The 16,622-nt window shown below is 39.5% G+C and overlaps 1 protein-coding gene across 2 annotated transcripts in view; it reads right to left on the bottom strand.

The window, feature by feature from the left end:
• Positions 1-2,322: 2,322 nt before the first annotated feature.
• Positions 2,323-16,622, bottom strand: part of ANKRD50 (ankyrin repeat domain containing 50) — a 59,998-nt gene continuing 45,698 nt past the window's right edge. For both annotated transcript variants that reach the window (XM_075543835.1, XM_075543836.1), the window contains exons 4-5: positions 6,441-9,991; positions 2,323-5,332 (exon numbers count right to left, since the gene is read on the bottom strand). In XM_075543835.1, the coding sequence (XP_075399950.1) occupies positions 6,444-9,991 (3,548 nt within the window). In that variant the 3' untranslated portion in view covers positions 2,323-5,332; positions 6,441-6,443. The remainder of the gene's footprint in view (positions 5,333-6,440; positions 9,992-16,622) is intronic.

Genomic DNA, 16,622 nt, shown 5'->3' with positions numbered 1-16,622 from the left:
AACGGCCAGTTGTCGTCGGTCTTTGAGCACAAGTGCATGGATTTTGCTGACATTTTCACCCATTTGGGAAGTTGATGGACGAGAATGAGGTTTGTCATTAATCAACACTTCATCTTTTTCAAAACAAGAAAACCACTCACACACTTGATTTTTTCCCATAGTGCTGTTCTTGTAAGCTGTGTTCAAAATCACAAGTTTCTGCGACATTTTTCTCAAGCAGGAAACAAAATCTCACAGGTGCATGTTGTTCTCTTAAATCAGCCATCAGAAAAAATGAGGTTAGTGATAATGCTTTTATGAAAAAATTCCCCGTGGCCAGGCAATGCCCCATGCGCACTAACTCAGAGCTGATGCTCGCTTAGCGGGAAACGTGCACTATGATAGCTCCACCCAGTGGGGTTTCTCTCTGTTTTGGGGGGTAGCCCCTCATATATATTTATATATTCCAGAGTAAGTTGACAGACTAAATGAGCATAGCAGACACAGCATTACACATGTAACATGAATTCTTTGGAAAGTATCACTCACTGCCATCGAGTCATTGCCAACTTGTGACAACCCGCAAAGATGGGGCGGAACTGTTCCTGGGAGTTTCAGAGACTGTAACTGTTTATGGGAGTAGAATGCCCCGTCTTGGTCCCAGGGAGTGGCTGGTGGCTTGGAATTGCTGACATTTCGGGTGACAGCCCAACTCTTAACCTCTATGTCACCCGTATTTAGTTGAAACAAACCATTGTTATGTTGATATAATGGTATAATTCTATTGTAACATACCATTTTATCAATTCTCACATATATGGGTTTTAGACTAAGTAAAAGCTGTTAAGTACAGAGTTTTTAAATGCTACCAATATGTTATTCTAAGAATAAAACTTGCTAAACTTAGCCGTTGCGGTAATAATAGGGTGAATTTATGAACGATATCTAAATATGCAGTGTATTTCAAATGACCCACTTTTACTGTTGCATGACGTATCCTAGGAGAAGCACTGGCACACAGAAGCCCTGCCGTACCAGTAAGATTGGTGTGCTTACTTCCATCATGGAACTTTCCCAGGAATTCAGCAATCTAATCCTTCAGTATGTATCTCATTACTGATAGCTGGAATTTTTCCATTCGCTAGGGCGAATAGGTGAAATCATTCAGTCATTGCCAAGTTGTGTATTTCTTTGGACACAGGAAAATCAATACACATTCATTTAGCCAACTTATTTTAAAATTATTTTATGTACACCATCTATTTTGGTTTAAATATTGCTATTTTCAAGAAATTCCCTGCCATTGAGTCAATTAAAAGATATAGCGACCCCGTAGGAAAGAACTGCCTTTAGGTTTCTAAGATTAAATTTTTACAAGTAGACCGCTTCACCTTTCTCTCAAGGAGTAGCTGATGGGCTTGGACCACTGACCTTGTGTGTAGCCCACTATGGCACCAGAGATTCCTGTTTATAAAATAGTTGTTCATGCTACTAGAACAATTAGAACATTTTACTACACCCAACAGTTTTCAAGAGAAAAATGAAAACATAAATCACTGCTGACATCGCTTTAGAGTACATACACCCACTCCTCACATCATCGGTTAGGTAACGACAATCAGGCTCTAGGAAAGCCAGGATCATGCAAAAATGGGCACACCAGACCCCCAGGGGATGATGGCAACTGACAGGCTACATCACTGTGTAACTACCAAACCACTGAGCACCATACTCTAGCAACATGAACACAAACCCTTAAACCATTACAATCAATGCTACCCTAGCTTAGAAGCATGATGTTTGTTACTGACACATCTACAAAACAGTTAGATGGTAGTGTTTTGGCTATTTTGAAAGTTTTCAATATTAGAAAACAACAGTTAATAAGGACTTAGGTAATTAATTATACATGCTATTATGTTCTGGAGAGGAATACTTGTAAGGTTCCAAAGTAAAAAAAAACCACATAGAAATTTTATTTAGAAAATTATGGTGTTTGGAATAAACCCCGCATGCCAACTATGAAATAATCTTAAATTTCTGACCATCAAAGGAGCATACATGCACTTAAGAGTATTTAAAGTCTAAGTTATTAAACCAACTTCAGTTAGTGAGAAATATTTTTAATCAGGAAAAATAAACGTGTAATGAATTTTTTAAGAGTCTAATATTTTAACCCCTTTCATATATGTATATCTCAAGTTGTCCCTTTGCAAGATGTCTTCAAATCATTTGCTTATTAAAGTAATTTAACTCTTTTACTTGTGAAATAAAAACTCCAAAACAAAATTTAAGCAAGACATGCATGTTCCACACATTCAAGGATGGAATTAAAACAAGATATCCTCTGTAAAGCAAATATATTTATTATGCATTTTCATATACATTGGGATTTTTGCATAATATAATACAAGAAATAAAATAAAACTTTTACAATGTGAAATTCCATATACAGTTGAGTATTTACAGACCTCAAACCAAGGGAAAAATAAAAAAAACCCAGCTTTTGTATGTGACATTTGCTGAAGTGTGTAAATGGAGGACAATAAGCAAAACAAACATTTGCATAGCCAAAATAATATTGAGAAAGGTATTGAATTTTTTTTTAAGTAGTAAACTCTGTTTTAAGTGAGGATTTTGGTGAAGGTGAGGAGGGGTGAGCGACAAAAGACATGGCTGTACTTTGAAGTACACACTTAAGAATTCTGGTCCATTTTCTTTTGAAAACTTTGCTGACATTGAGATGTTTATTCTTAATTACTACATTTTACCACTTCCCTTATTGTCAACTCATGAAATTTCAGGAATGGGAACAGATGGAAAGCTATAAAATGTTAATAAGCACATGGCATTGTAGTTGTGTAGTGGCAAGAGTTGGTTTACAAAATTTAAACATTTTCATTTCAAAAATAGCTCTTTACGTTTTATGTCTGGGGGACAATGATGTATTCTTCTGAATGGAGAAGTCATTGTTCGGTCAGGGCATTATATCCCACCAGAAAGAAGTAAGCAAAGCAGGGCATCTCAGCCCCTCCTTCTTATGCTAACTGAAAGCCATGTATTATCTATTCTAAAAAATAATTTATATAAAAACGTCCAGAATACTACTTACTTTGGAAAATCTTACTTTTTTCCCCAACTGGTTCTCTTCCTATCAGCTGCTTCAAGTGTATATAGTATGGATATGGAAATAATCCGCTCTTCGTAAAACAGAAATCCCTTATGTATGAATCCTATCTCTGCCCTTTGGCCACAAGGTGCATTTTCATAACAAACAATAAAATTAAATAAATACAGTTCCAGTAATTCAAAGTTAATAGAAAAACTGGTAGTTTTCAAGGTTCTCTCCCTAAAGAAAAATACACCTAGTAAGACATTAGAATTTTATCTTCTACAGTGTTGTAAATGTACTATGCTGGAGAGAAGAGTAAAGTTGTTCTAATAGGATCTGTTCATACTTTAATTAAAGAATTGTTTGACACTCTGAAGGCTACTTTGCAAGAGTCCTAGGAAGTGTAGTTTATAAATGTCCCATAGGGACAAGAACTCAACACTTGAAACATTCACACTTACCAATATTGCCAGGTCACCTTAACATTGACTGAACTTATCTTCATCCGTGACATAAACCAAATGAATTTGCTGACTTTAAAGAACAAAAGCAAAAACAAAAGCCTAACACTAAGATTCAAGTGGAATACTTGCCACAACAAATTACCCAACACATCACAGATCTGTGTCCTTCATATACTAAGATGACATTATCGACCTGTCATTAGGTCACATTATAGAGATTTTTCGAGTAGTAGCAATGGTTTTGTGCTGAATCTCTGACTTCTCTTTCCTTCTTATCAATGACACATGGGAAAAAATAGCTGTTTTTTAAAAGATGAACAGGGCTCATTCAAAAATCCACCCCATACCTTGGCTTCTAAACTTTTTGTGCTAATCTTCCCAGACATATACACAGCCATCTATCTAAAGGGAGCACCACTGGTTTGGAATACATCCAGGAGGTCAAGGCTCTGGGGTCACGCATGTGCAGTTGAGCCAGTCAACTTTGCCTTTTTGGGGGGTTGGAGGCCTCACCTTTAACCCTGGCACTCAGCTAGCCTGCATGCAATTGTTGAAAGAAGAAAACAGAAACAAAGTACGTGGTTAGAAAAGTGCAAATCCCTCACTATTATTTATCAAATAGCAATACAAAAATACATGTGTTCTATGATTGATGGTTTAGTGGTACAATCTGTGACACACATATTAGTTCAACAAGAATATCCGTCCAACAAAACCACCAAGATGGATCCAATCAACTCTGAGTGGGGTGTTCTTTTGGTCATGCAGTGATTTACAAAATAAAAATAGCTGAGAGATAGCCCAGCATTAATATTTATAATGGAAAGTTGAATATAATTTAATGTGAAGGAAGAGATAAATAAGAATCAATGAGTTGTTCAGGGATCGAAAATCTACCCTCAGAAAGACAGGTGCATCTCCCTCTGGACACACATGCAACTGAGGCATGGGTTTTCCCTGAGAATGGTCATGCCTCAGGAATGAGAGTCTGTCTTCTCAGAGCTGGAATGATGAGTGGCAGGTGAAATATAATCTCAGTAAATGAAGTAGACCTTTGTTCTGCCTATAGTCTGGTGTTTGTTTCCGTTTGGGACAATTTTAACAGAGATAAGGATTGTACTGGGAAAATCCAGATTTAAACTACTTAGAGCAGCTCCCTAAAATACTACAAATGACTGAAACCCAAATGTCAATAAACCATTTTTCACCTCACTATAGCATTTATATAGAAACTTATTTGTATCCAATGCTGAAAGGGTAGTGAACATAAAACAGTTGCAAATTTAATTTTATTGAGCAACATTATTTGTAAAGGTACAAGAAAACAGTCCATACACTACAACAATGCGAACATGACTGAAACAATATGCTTAGTTTCTTTTGCCATAAAAAGAAAAAAAGAAAATAAATACAAGGAACACTGCCTTTTTCACATATACTTGACCATGGCACATGCACATTTATCAAATCTTAACTTAAAATACTCAAAATTTTTTCAGCTTTTATCAGGGAACTGCAGCATACATCTGCAATTTTTAAAAGTGCTTACTCTTGTGTAGTGAATACAAAGCACACAAAATAAAATTTCCTAAGCATAAAGGGTTAACATTGAGAAGGCAGCCTTACTACTTAGGCACATTACAGTAATTAAGATAACTGAACTGCAGGTATCACATTCTTCATTTTTTTTCAGCAAATAAACAGGCATTTTTTATTTTCATCCAGTAGCTGAAGAGCCACTTCAATCGCAATGTCTTCTGTTTCCAAGAGTAGAAAACTAATATAAAAGTTAAAAGGAAAAAGAAAATACATGTTATACTTAATATATAACTACATACAGATTTAAGGCCTTATATAAGAATACACATATACATGTGTACATTTGTAGAAGAGCACGTCAAAAAGTTGATGGAAAACTGGAATTTTTTAAACAAACTTTTGAAGTCCTCTCCCGATGTATATACACACATACATATATGTATGCTTTATTAGATCCTAAAATGATATACTGTCATATAGTATAGCTATATTTATATGTGTGTGTAAATCACACAAACTACATAAACTTGCACATTAGTGATTCAATAGGTCTCTTTTAAAGCTTCTACAAAATGTTGGCTAAATTTGTTTTATACACACACACACACACACATTTGGCCTTTACAAAAAGTACTATCAAAATTCTCTCTCTTTCCCCCCCCTCTCTCACACACACACACACACACACACACACACACATACACACACACTGAGTTTATTCTGACTCATAATGTCCCTGTAGGACTGAGTAGAATTGCCCTTGAAGGTTTCCGAGGCTGTTAATTTTTATGGGAGTAGAAAGCCTCATCTTTCTCATACCATCACAACTAAATAACTTATAAATAAATCATGCTGGATAATCAGCAACTTTAGCATAAACTCAAAAATTCACTGAAATCACGTCAATTCTGTCTCAAAGTGACCATGTAGGGCAGTTTAAAACTGTCCCTGTGGGCTTCTGAGATTGTTTAACTGTTTACGGGAGTAGAAAGCTGCCTTTCTGCCATGGCGTACCCAGTGGTTTCAAACTACAGACCATGCAGGTCTCAGCTCAACATGTCACCGCTACTCTACCAGGCTCCAGCAAATAAAACAATGCTTATGGTTTTTGTTGGGGAAGGCAAATAATAAAACAAAAGAAGTGAAATATAGAAGGCATATGAAGATGTAAAATAAACGCTTCGTGTAAAACAAAGTGGGACGGGAGGAAAAGGATTTGTGAGGACGCAAGAACTCGGCTTTTAAAAGAACGCAAGGTCTTGCTGAAATGACACCTGGTGAGACATCCATGCTAGGTAGAAAGACCGATGCGTTAGCTATTTTTGTTGAGCTTGATGAAACTGTACCTTTTATAATGGGGTTTCCTTTTTGTAGTTGAAGCTAGGGTCCGAGCCCTCAATCTGAAGCTTCAGGGCTTGTTTCAGGCTGAGTTCCGTCTCTGAGGATGGGTACCCTTCCAACACCTCCTGATGCCCTCTATCTTGTATTGTTCGTGGGACTGAAACTCTACCGAGAAAAACCTGGTTGCTTTGAAGGTGATAGTTTGGATTCGTCATTATTCCATTTCTCTTCTTCTGCTCCCCACTTTGTTGGTGGATAAGAAACTGCTGTTGAGAACGCCCAATGTCCTGCTGATTTGACGGGATCACGATTTTGCTCTGAGGTTCTGCTGGCACCGGTTTCAGTGACGCGTTAGTCCCAGAGTTGCCTACAGGTCCTCTTTTGTCGAACTGAGTCATTTCATATTCTAAAACCTTTGGCTGTGATGAGTTGCTTTGCTTTGCTTTTTTCCCAGCAGACCCAGATTTGCTGGAGTTTTCTGACTTCCCTGCTTTATTTGCTTTTGTTGACTTCAAACTGGGCTTTACTTGACTCCACTCAAACTCGCTGCTCGGTGAATTATGACTTGGTCCTAAGGACTGCGTTGTGGACGATGGGGAAACAATGGACTGCCGGCTTCTACTGCGTGGCAATGAATGCTGCTGAATTTGCTCTGTGAAGGACAAGTTATGGAAGCTGTCGATCGGCACGGTTTGAGCTGTGGCTGTAGATGAAGTAGTTCTCAGGGAAGAATTTTTGGAGCTTTTCAGGGAGTTATTTGATAACGAGGACTTTTGCCTGTCAACCGTAGAATCTGGAGATTCGGAAGGAGAGCTGAAGGCGTGCGCTGGCCCGTTAGGCACACCGCGCAACGAGGGCTGCATGTCTCCTCCACCAGTACTGCCAGAGCTATTTGACTTCACTGTCAGTGACTGCATTTTTGAAGACACAGACTGCAGGGGTTTTTGCTCCATGGTGTGAACAGGAGACGGGGAGCAGCCATTCAAACTAGCTGCACCATACTTTTCTAATAATTTAATGATTTGGGAATGCCCATTTTTGGCTGCCACGCGCATAGCTGTGCGTCCAAATTGGTCAGCATGGTTCGGATCAGCACTGTGCTCTAACAAAACCTGCACCACGTCCATGTGGCCCTCCTGGGCTGCGATGCACAGTGCAGTGGCACCCTGGTTACATGTATGGTCAACTACAGCACCACGCTCAAGCAGAAGCTGGACCACTTTTACGTGGCCCTGCCAGGCAGCAGACTGCAGAGCAGATCGCTTCTCATTGTCTGCGGCATTGACATCAGCATGGTAGGTTATCAGAACCTGCACCATTTCCAAATGGCCTTGCCAGCAGGAAACGTGAAGGGCGGTCCTTCCCTCAGCATCACTTGCTTCTACGTTTGCACCATTTTCTAAAAAATACTCAGCCATTGTAAGTTGGTTTTCTAATGCCAAAATATAAAGCGTGGGTCTCCCGTCAGCATCTTTGTAGTTTACATCAGCTCCGTGGCTAAAAAGTAATTCCACGATGTCCCTGTGTCCTTCCAAGGCAGCCACCCGCAGTGCATTCCTTCCATCATAACCTCTTTGATCAACGTTGGACTTATTTTCCAATAATATTTGAACACAATCATAATGGCCCTCTTGTGAGGCTAAGATGAAGGGTATTCTGCCGTCATTGTCAATCTCATTTGTTCTAGCACCTTGCTCAATAAGTGCTTCACATATTAATCTGTGACCTTCAAAAGCTGCCATGTGCAAAGGTGTCCATCCAGCATCATCCCTGTGATTTTCATCTAACCCTCGATCCAGTAGAGTTCGTACCACTTCAACGTTTCCTTGCGCTGAGGCAATGCTGAGGACCGTCCTGCCTTCACTATCAATACTGTCCACAGCTGCACCCCAAAATAGAAGCGTGTTTACAACTGAAGCATGGCCCATAGATGCTGCCGCTAAAAGGGGTGTACGGCCATTGTTGTCTGTGTGGTCAACATCTGCCCCACCCTCCAGAAGCAGGTCAACCACATCCACGTGACCTTCATAGGCAGCTACCAGCAGCGGAGTCATGCCATCTTTATCACAATGATCCACCTCAGCACCCCGGTCGATGAGAAGGCTCACGACGGATGCATGCCCCTTACTGGCAGGCACGCAGAGGGCAGCCACAGAGAGTGCCGTCCTGCCATCAACGTCCTCGTGATTGACTTCTGCCCCGTGGTCTAGTAGGTGCTCCACAATCTCTCTGTGTCCCATGTACGCTGCCGCAATCAAAGCAGTTCTACCTTCGTTGTCGGCCTTGTTGACTTCAGCACCATGTTGCAGCAAATTCAGCACAATATCCTCATGTCCTCCCCAGGCTGCTGCTCGCAGGGCTGTTCTGCTATCAGCGTCTGCACAATCCACCTTCACACCAGCATAAAGCAGGGCAGACACGACCTCAGTATGGCCACCCCAAGCAGCAGATCTTAAGGCCGTCCAACCATCCTGGTCGGTGTGGTTGATATTTGCCCCACACCCGATCAAACAATTAACCACCTTGGTATGTCCTTGTCTAGCAGCTAGGGTGAGAGGTGTATGCCCATGAGCATCTTCTATCTCTAAGTCCGCTCCCCTAGAGACAAGTAAATTCACGACATCAAGATTGCCACTGTAGGCAGCATTAGCCAGCAATGTTCTCCCATTTGAATCGCACTGGTTCACGGAGGCTCCGTTATCTAATAATGTCCGAATGGAATCTTCTCTTTCTAAGGCTTGTCTGACTATGCACGACGTGCGGTCATCTTCACTATTGACGTGAGCACCAGCTTTGACCAGCAGCTGTAGGACTTCTTGCTCCTTGGGTATTAAAGTCGACAGAGAGTCTCCGACAGGTGTACCATTCCATATCATCCACAGAGCCAACTCAGCTGTTTCTAACTGTAGGTTTGAATTAATTAAGTGCAATGCAAATTCTTGTGCTTCCAGTGGCGTTAAATCCTTGGCTTGGCAGGTATAGCTCATAGCCAACATTCTGTGTCCTTCCGCCGCATTGCATAGATATTTCTGAGTGCAGTGTTTCACATCCAGAAGCCACTCTGCAAAACTATAATGAAACAATATTTTAGTGTTTCCCAGGCCGTCAACAAGAAGCTTGGAGAGGACATCTAATTTGCGTTGAAAGTCTTCCAAGGTTAATGACATATTTTTGGTCCATACTGCATGATACAGTTCTGTTATGGTCAAAGGTCGGCAGGCTGCAAGAATAACATTCAAAATAGGCTGAACCTTTGCAAACTGTTTTCTTACAAAAAGTCTTTGACACAGCCAGAGATAGAGACCATTTAGAGTTCCTGGAATATCACGGATCTCTCGTAACATAATAAAGTTTTCTACAACTCCATCTAGAACCCGTTCTAGATAAAGAAAGCAGCCACTGCTTTTAATGTGCAGCTGATTCAACATCTCTGCCGTTTCCTTTGTGAGGTGCTGTCGCAAAGCTTCTTCTTGATCTAATCGATGAAGAATATACTGTTGAACATCCTTGACAATGTATGCCTTCCGAAGGTCATCCAAACTTATCTTCCGAAAACCTGAAACAAAGAAACACAAAAGTAGACGTCATGGATCGAAAATTATTATAAAACTTGCCGTGTACTGAAAAAATATTCCTAGCCAACATCAATCCATCCTCCTTCAAGAGAGGGAGCTGTAGTGGTAGAGTTATGTTTGGGGCTTCTAGCGACAAGGTCAGCATTGTTCAAGCCCCTAGCCTACCCGCTGGAAAAAAGATGTGGCTGTCTGCTCCAGTCTTAGAAACCCCAGGGAGCAGCTCTAGTTGATCCTTTAGGGTCCTTAGTGGTAAGGACTTGACACAGTGCCAGTCGATTTGGTTTTCCGGAGTATGTAAATCACAGGTGCCCTCGTGACACAGTGGCTAGGAACTCTGCTGCGAACCAGAAGCTGGCAGCTTGAACCCATCAACGGCTCTGTCCTCCAGCTTCGACAGATGTGGAGTGTTGGAAACCATAGAGGGTAGTTCTATTCTACCCTGGAGGATTACCGTGAGTTGAAATATACATAATTGCAATGAGTTTACATTATAAATCAGTTTCTCCTACTACTCTGACAAAAACATTGATCGCTAGTTTAACTATTTTATTTTCCTAGCTACAAGTTGAACTATTTCTTATTCTTTCTGTAGCTCACTGCTCCTCTCGGCGTCAATAATCTAAGATGCTAAGCATAAAACAACCCTACAATCCATGAAAGCACATTGCTAAAATTTTCTAATCTCTCAAACAATTATCACAAAAAATTAGGTGTAACAAAGAAAGTTTGTTTTTAGAAACTAATCTTTTTGTTCCAATGAGTCATTTATATACTTAGACTCTACATTTAAATGCACACTGCCCAAGGGAGGGTGCAAATAGGGGCTTAACTATGGGATTGAATATTTTAATCCAATTAGAGTATCACATATCTGTGTCCAAATTACATTAATTTTACATGCTGCTAAATTAAGTACAATCTGATGATCAACAAATATTTTGGATAATTTGAGAAGTGATTAAGTAAAATTTTAACACTTCATGGAGCAGTGCTAAAAAAATACACTACAGGTATTTGAAGCCCACTTTAAGGTCTTTAAGAGGGATTGTAATTTTATTTCCAGGAAGGAGGTGACGTGTCATGATTTTTATTATAGAGCTGTGGGCTTCCGAGACTGTAAATCTGTACAGGATGGTCCACCATGTCTTATAGCCTGAAGAGACAGATTCAACTTAATGACAGTGAGTTTTTAAAACACACACACAAAATCTATATGTCAGGGACTGTATGAGAAGATGACAGTTTTAATTTTGTGATGAGAAGCTAGTAATACATTTTGACCATGGCAGTAACACGAAACAGCTTTGCACTTTGAAACAACATTATCAATCACCAATGGTTGAATCTGACAAAACAATGTAAAATCTTGTGACGATATCTAAGTGAGAATAATTAAGAGCCTGATCTACAGTGTTAGCAGCAGCAAGAATACAAGAAAAAGACGATAGAGTTAAAAAATATTAATATGAGCTGGATGGTCTACATCTATCTTTATGCCCTTTTTATGTGTTCCACCATATCACTTTTGATGACTTCCAATTCTTCTAGGTTCATAAAACATGATATCCCAGGCATGAGTGAGCTGAACTGAATTAGTTTGGGCCACTTTTAGTCCAACAATCATATAGTCGATTATGCCAGGAATGACAATTACAAGAGGAATGGTGTCACATTCATCATCATGAAGAAATCTATCTTGAAGTGCATTCCATGAAAAGATATATCTACAAGGAAGACTAGTTAATAGAACTATTATTCAAATTTAAAGTCAATGTTGACGAAAGCGAAGGATTATACCAAGTTCTATAATCTTAAATTGACCAAATATGTAACCAGATGCATAAATAACTATTAGGGATTGAAATTTGGAAGTTAGAAACAAAGTGGAAGAACCAGAGGTTAGAAAACATGACCTTGGTGATAAAGCAAAGGTGGAGATGCTTGATCAAAGCTTTCATTCTGAGCGAGCCCTGGCAGCACCCTATGTTCCTGTTGGACTGCTAACCACAAGGCAGCAGTTTAGAACCACCAGCCATTCCACAGGAGACAGATGAGGCTCTCTACCTTAATAGATGCACACTCTCCACACCCACAGAGGCAGTTCTACTCTGGAAAATGGGGTCATCATGAGTCAGAATCAACTTGTAGGCAATGATTTTACTGACTTTTTCATTGTGAATATCATTCCCCCCCCCCAATACCATCAATAATGACAATAAATGTGGGTCTGGCCATAGAAACATAAACCAAATCAAACTCACTGGCATCGAATGAATTCTGACTCCTGGTGACCCTACAGAGCAGGGTAGACCCTGGCACTATGTATTTCCGAGACTGTAACTCTTGACAGGGAGTAGAAAGCTTAATCTTTTTCCTAAGGAGTTCCTAGTGGTTTCGAACTGCTGACCTTATGGCTTAGCAATCTAGCACAAAATCACTACATCACCAGGGCTCCTCTATAGGGATAAACTGACTACAGCTATGGAAAGAAACAATGAAGTAGTACAGTATCATCAGTCAAAATACGGCAAGGGGCCAACTATGGAAAAGACCATCAATTGATCATATAAAAGTTCACGTTGAAAATGAAGAAAATAGAACAAGTCCTGGGGAACCAAAAGATGACTTACAATTATACCTAAAATTAGAGAAAATCTCAGGAAGAGATTTGACATCTTGAAGACCAATGACAAGTTGTCTGGTGGCCTCAACACCATTACACATAGAGAAAGCAAATGGTCATTAAAAAGACAGAGAGAAAAATCCCAAAGAGGATGTCACAAGAGACGGAAACTTGCCCTTGAATGACGAGTAGCTGATTCAAATGGAAGATATGATGATGAAAAGTTGAATAGAAAATTTCAAAGGGCAAAGAAAATTTCAAGAAGACAAAGTATTATAATTAAATGTGTAAAGACCTGGAATTAGAAAGCCAAAAAGGAAGCTCACGCTCAGCAAATGTCAAGCCGGAAGAAAAGAAGAAAGAACTAAAAGCCGAGGGTTGCAACACTGGGTCTACGGGCAAAGTCGAGAAAGATGCAGGAACCATCAAAAGAAGACTGAAGTCATACAGACTCATTTTACCACAGAGAACAGCTCAGCATTCAGCAATTTCAAGAGGCGGCATATGATCAAGAAGTGATGGTACTGAAGGAAAAAGTCCAGTATGCAAGAAGGCTTTAGTGAAAAAATAAGGCTTCAGGCAGGAATTGAAAGACTACCAATTGAAATTGTTCAATGACTTATAAAACTCTGGAAGCACTCACTGATTTATGCCAAGAAATGTGTAAAACAGCTTACCTGACCAGCCCACTGGAAGAAATACATATTTGCACCCATTCCAAAGAGAAATAACACAGCAGAACAAGGAAATTATCAAACAGTAGCATCTTTATCAAATGCAAGGAAACATGTTTTGATGATAAATAAAGCACCGGCTGCAGCAGTACAATGACAAGAAACTACAAGAAATTTAAGCCAGATTCAGAGGAGGATGTGGCATGAGGGTAACGCTGCTGATACCAAATGGATACTGGCTGATGAAAAGACATCAGACTGCACGGATCATAACAAATTATGGCTAACCGTGAGAAGAGCAAGAATTCTGGAACAATTCATTGTACCCATGCAGAACCTGTATACTGACCAAGAGACAACAGCGGAACACAACAAGGGGCTATTGCACGGATTAACGTCAGGAAAGGCGTGTGTCAGGTTCTTTCCTTGTATCACACTTACTAAAGTGCAACCTTCTGAGAAGCTGACCTAACAGAAAGACCTAACGGCAGGATTGGTAACAGTTACAGCAACCTGAGCTACACAGAAGACACCACATTGCCTGAGGAAAGTGAAGAGGACTTGAAGCTCTTGCCGATGAAGATCAAAGATGGCAGTCTTAGGTGTGACTTGCAACTCACTGTGAACCTAACAAAATTCTTCAAAACTGGATCCATAGACATCACGATAAATGGAGAAAAGATGGAAGCTGTCCAGGATTTCATTTTACGTGGATCCACAGTCAAAACTTATAGAAGCAGCCGTCAAGAAATCAAATGATGTATTACAGGCAAATCTGCTGCACAAGACCTCCTTAAAGCATATAAGAACAAAAGCACTTGCTTTAGCAGAAGGCTATGAATAACAGTGAAAGCCGGAAATCTATTTGCTGGGTCTCTGCGTGGATTAAGCCTCCACTGAACTCACACAGACAATTATGAAGGATGTTAATTAACAGCCCTGCCCTGAGACGGCATGCACTCAGGAAAGGGGATCGCTGCTTATATAGGTAGGTTAAAAGGTGATTCTGTGTTTTATTTTGTTCTCGTCAGTGGGAAATCCATAGAGACAGTAACTAGATTAACAGTTTCTTAGGATTATGGTAGGGGAGGTTGGGGCCTATCAGGGAGCTAGTAACAACAGTGACAAGAATGAAGAAAATGTTCTAAAATTGATTGTGGTGGTGATTGCACAATTCTCTCTTAATATGTTTAAACCATTGTGTTGTATTACTGTGAATTATATGCCAATAAATACAATTGTTAAAAAAAGGGCCAAGGTGGCACACTTTGAGGATTAAGATGCTTTGTACTCGAAACATAATATCTACAAAGTACATTCTCATTTTTTTTTCATTTGAGTAAGAAAATTACTCAGGGAATAAAGGTCATGAATTTCTAAGGGAATGAAAACAAAGTTCACTGAACTTTACAATGACTTCCCTATAGGATTACTTCTCAACCGGAGGAAAAAAAGCAGGGTAAGAGACTTAGTACTGGTGAGGGCACAACAGTAGAAATGATAGAACCTGTGGCGATATTTGCAAACTGAGGCTCATTGAGACAGTACACTTTTTAAAGGAACCTGCAGCGATCGGGGTTATGAAATTAAATCATAAGGATAAAGTTAAACTCTAGCATATTCATATAATAATAAATTATGTATATTCATACAATAATAAATTATGTGTTAAAGAAATAAAGAGTAATACTAAAAAGGCTTACATAATTTTAAATTTAAAAAGCAGGAAACCAAATAGTCATATAATACAATCTTACTAAAACTAAAATCAAACCAAACTCAGTGCCATCAATTCAAGTCTGACTCTGAGCAATGTACAGGACAGGGTAGAACTGTATAGATTTCCAAGGCTATATACTCTTTATGAGTAGAAAGCTTCAACTTTCTCTTGGTGGGTTCAAACTGCTGACCTTGTAGTTAAGAGCTTAACATCTACTCTACTATTACACCAGAGTTCCTACGAAATACTATGAAGCAGATAAGGCCAATGAACTAGATTCCGAAGCGGTATTAAGAAAAAGCAAACAAAGTTCCCATTGAATTGATTGACCCTATTGAACTGAGTAGTCTGCCCCAAGGGGTTTCCAAGGCTATATACTCTGTGAAAGCAAACTGCTGTATCCTTCTCCTATGACACGGCTGGAGGGTTTGAACTGCCAACCATTTGCTTAGCAGCAGAACACTAAGCAAGAACACTACCAGGCTCCTTGTCCTAAGAATACCCCCCGCCCCCACCATCAAGTTGATTACAACTCACAATGACCCTATCGAGGCTTTTCAAAATTGTAAGTCTTTCAGGAGCAGAGAGATGCCTCCTCCTTTTCCTGTGGAGGGGCTTGTGGGTTTAAACCATTGGATTTGCAATATAACAGCCCAACATTTATCTCAAAGCACACCAGAGCTCTTCTGAAACAAAACTAGGGCTCAAAAATAAAACTGGATTAAAAATGGGGGGATGTAATAAGAACAAGAGCAGCAACAATACATTTGTGAAACACTTAAAACACCTATATATTGGGCACTGTATTTTTAGTGCCACATATAATTTGTCATTTAATATAAAAATTCTATGAAGAAGGTAATAGTATAATCTTCATTTTATAAAGAAACAGAAACTGCGTTTAAGTTGCCTAATATCACACAGCCAATGAATATAGCATTTTACATATGTAAACTATGAAATTATGCTATATGCGTATATCTATATGTGTGTATATATGTATATATAAAAGCTGAAAGGATAAGGCATTAACTAATGCCATTGGTTGCCTCTAGTGAGAAAGAAATGGGCAGATGTAGAAGACCAAAAATGGCTTCAATTTCATCGTGGTTAGCATACTACCTGCTACACACACGCTAGCAATGATCATTTTAAGGAATCCGTTCCTTGACCTCTCCAGATGCACCTCAAACGAAAGGCCTGGTAACGGCTTCCAAAAAGCCAGATACCTGAAAAGCCTGTGGAGCACAGTTCTACTCGACAGCATGAATGGGAATCAACTGAGCTCAATGGACAGCTGACTGTGGTTTTGGTTGTAGTGCTTTGGATTTTCATTTTAACCCCAAACCCTTTCATCAACTCCATTTTTAGCCTTAAAGTTATCAGCCAGGAATCAACTGTCACTATTAGTCACCAGTCACTGAGAGAAAATAAAGCTGGCCACAGGAAATCACTTTGAACAAATATCTAAGTTTTCACTAATGTTGTACTATGTGTAGGGCAATTTTTAAATGATGCAGCCTAAATGAACTATTAAAACATAATTATTATCCAAATGCATAATAAACTCTGTAATTCCTTTTATTTCAGACCAG

Source organism: Tenrec ecaudatus, chromosome 3, assembly GCF_050624435.1.
Source record: "Tenrec ecaudatus isolate mTenEca1 chromosome 3, mTenEca1.hap1, whole genome shotgun sequence".
Lineage (NCBI taxonomy): Eukaryota > Metazoa > Chordata > Mammalia > Afrosoricida > Tenrecidae > Tenrec > Tenrec ecaudatus.
The sequence above is the reverse complement of the archived record's forward strand: the minus strand, read 5'-3'. Positions and strand labels throughout refer to the sequence as shown.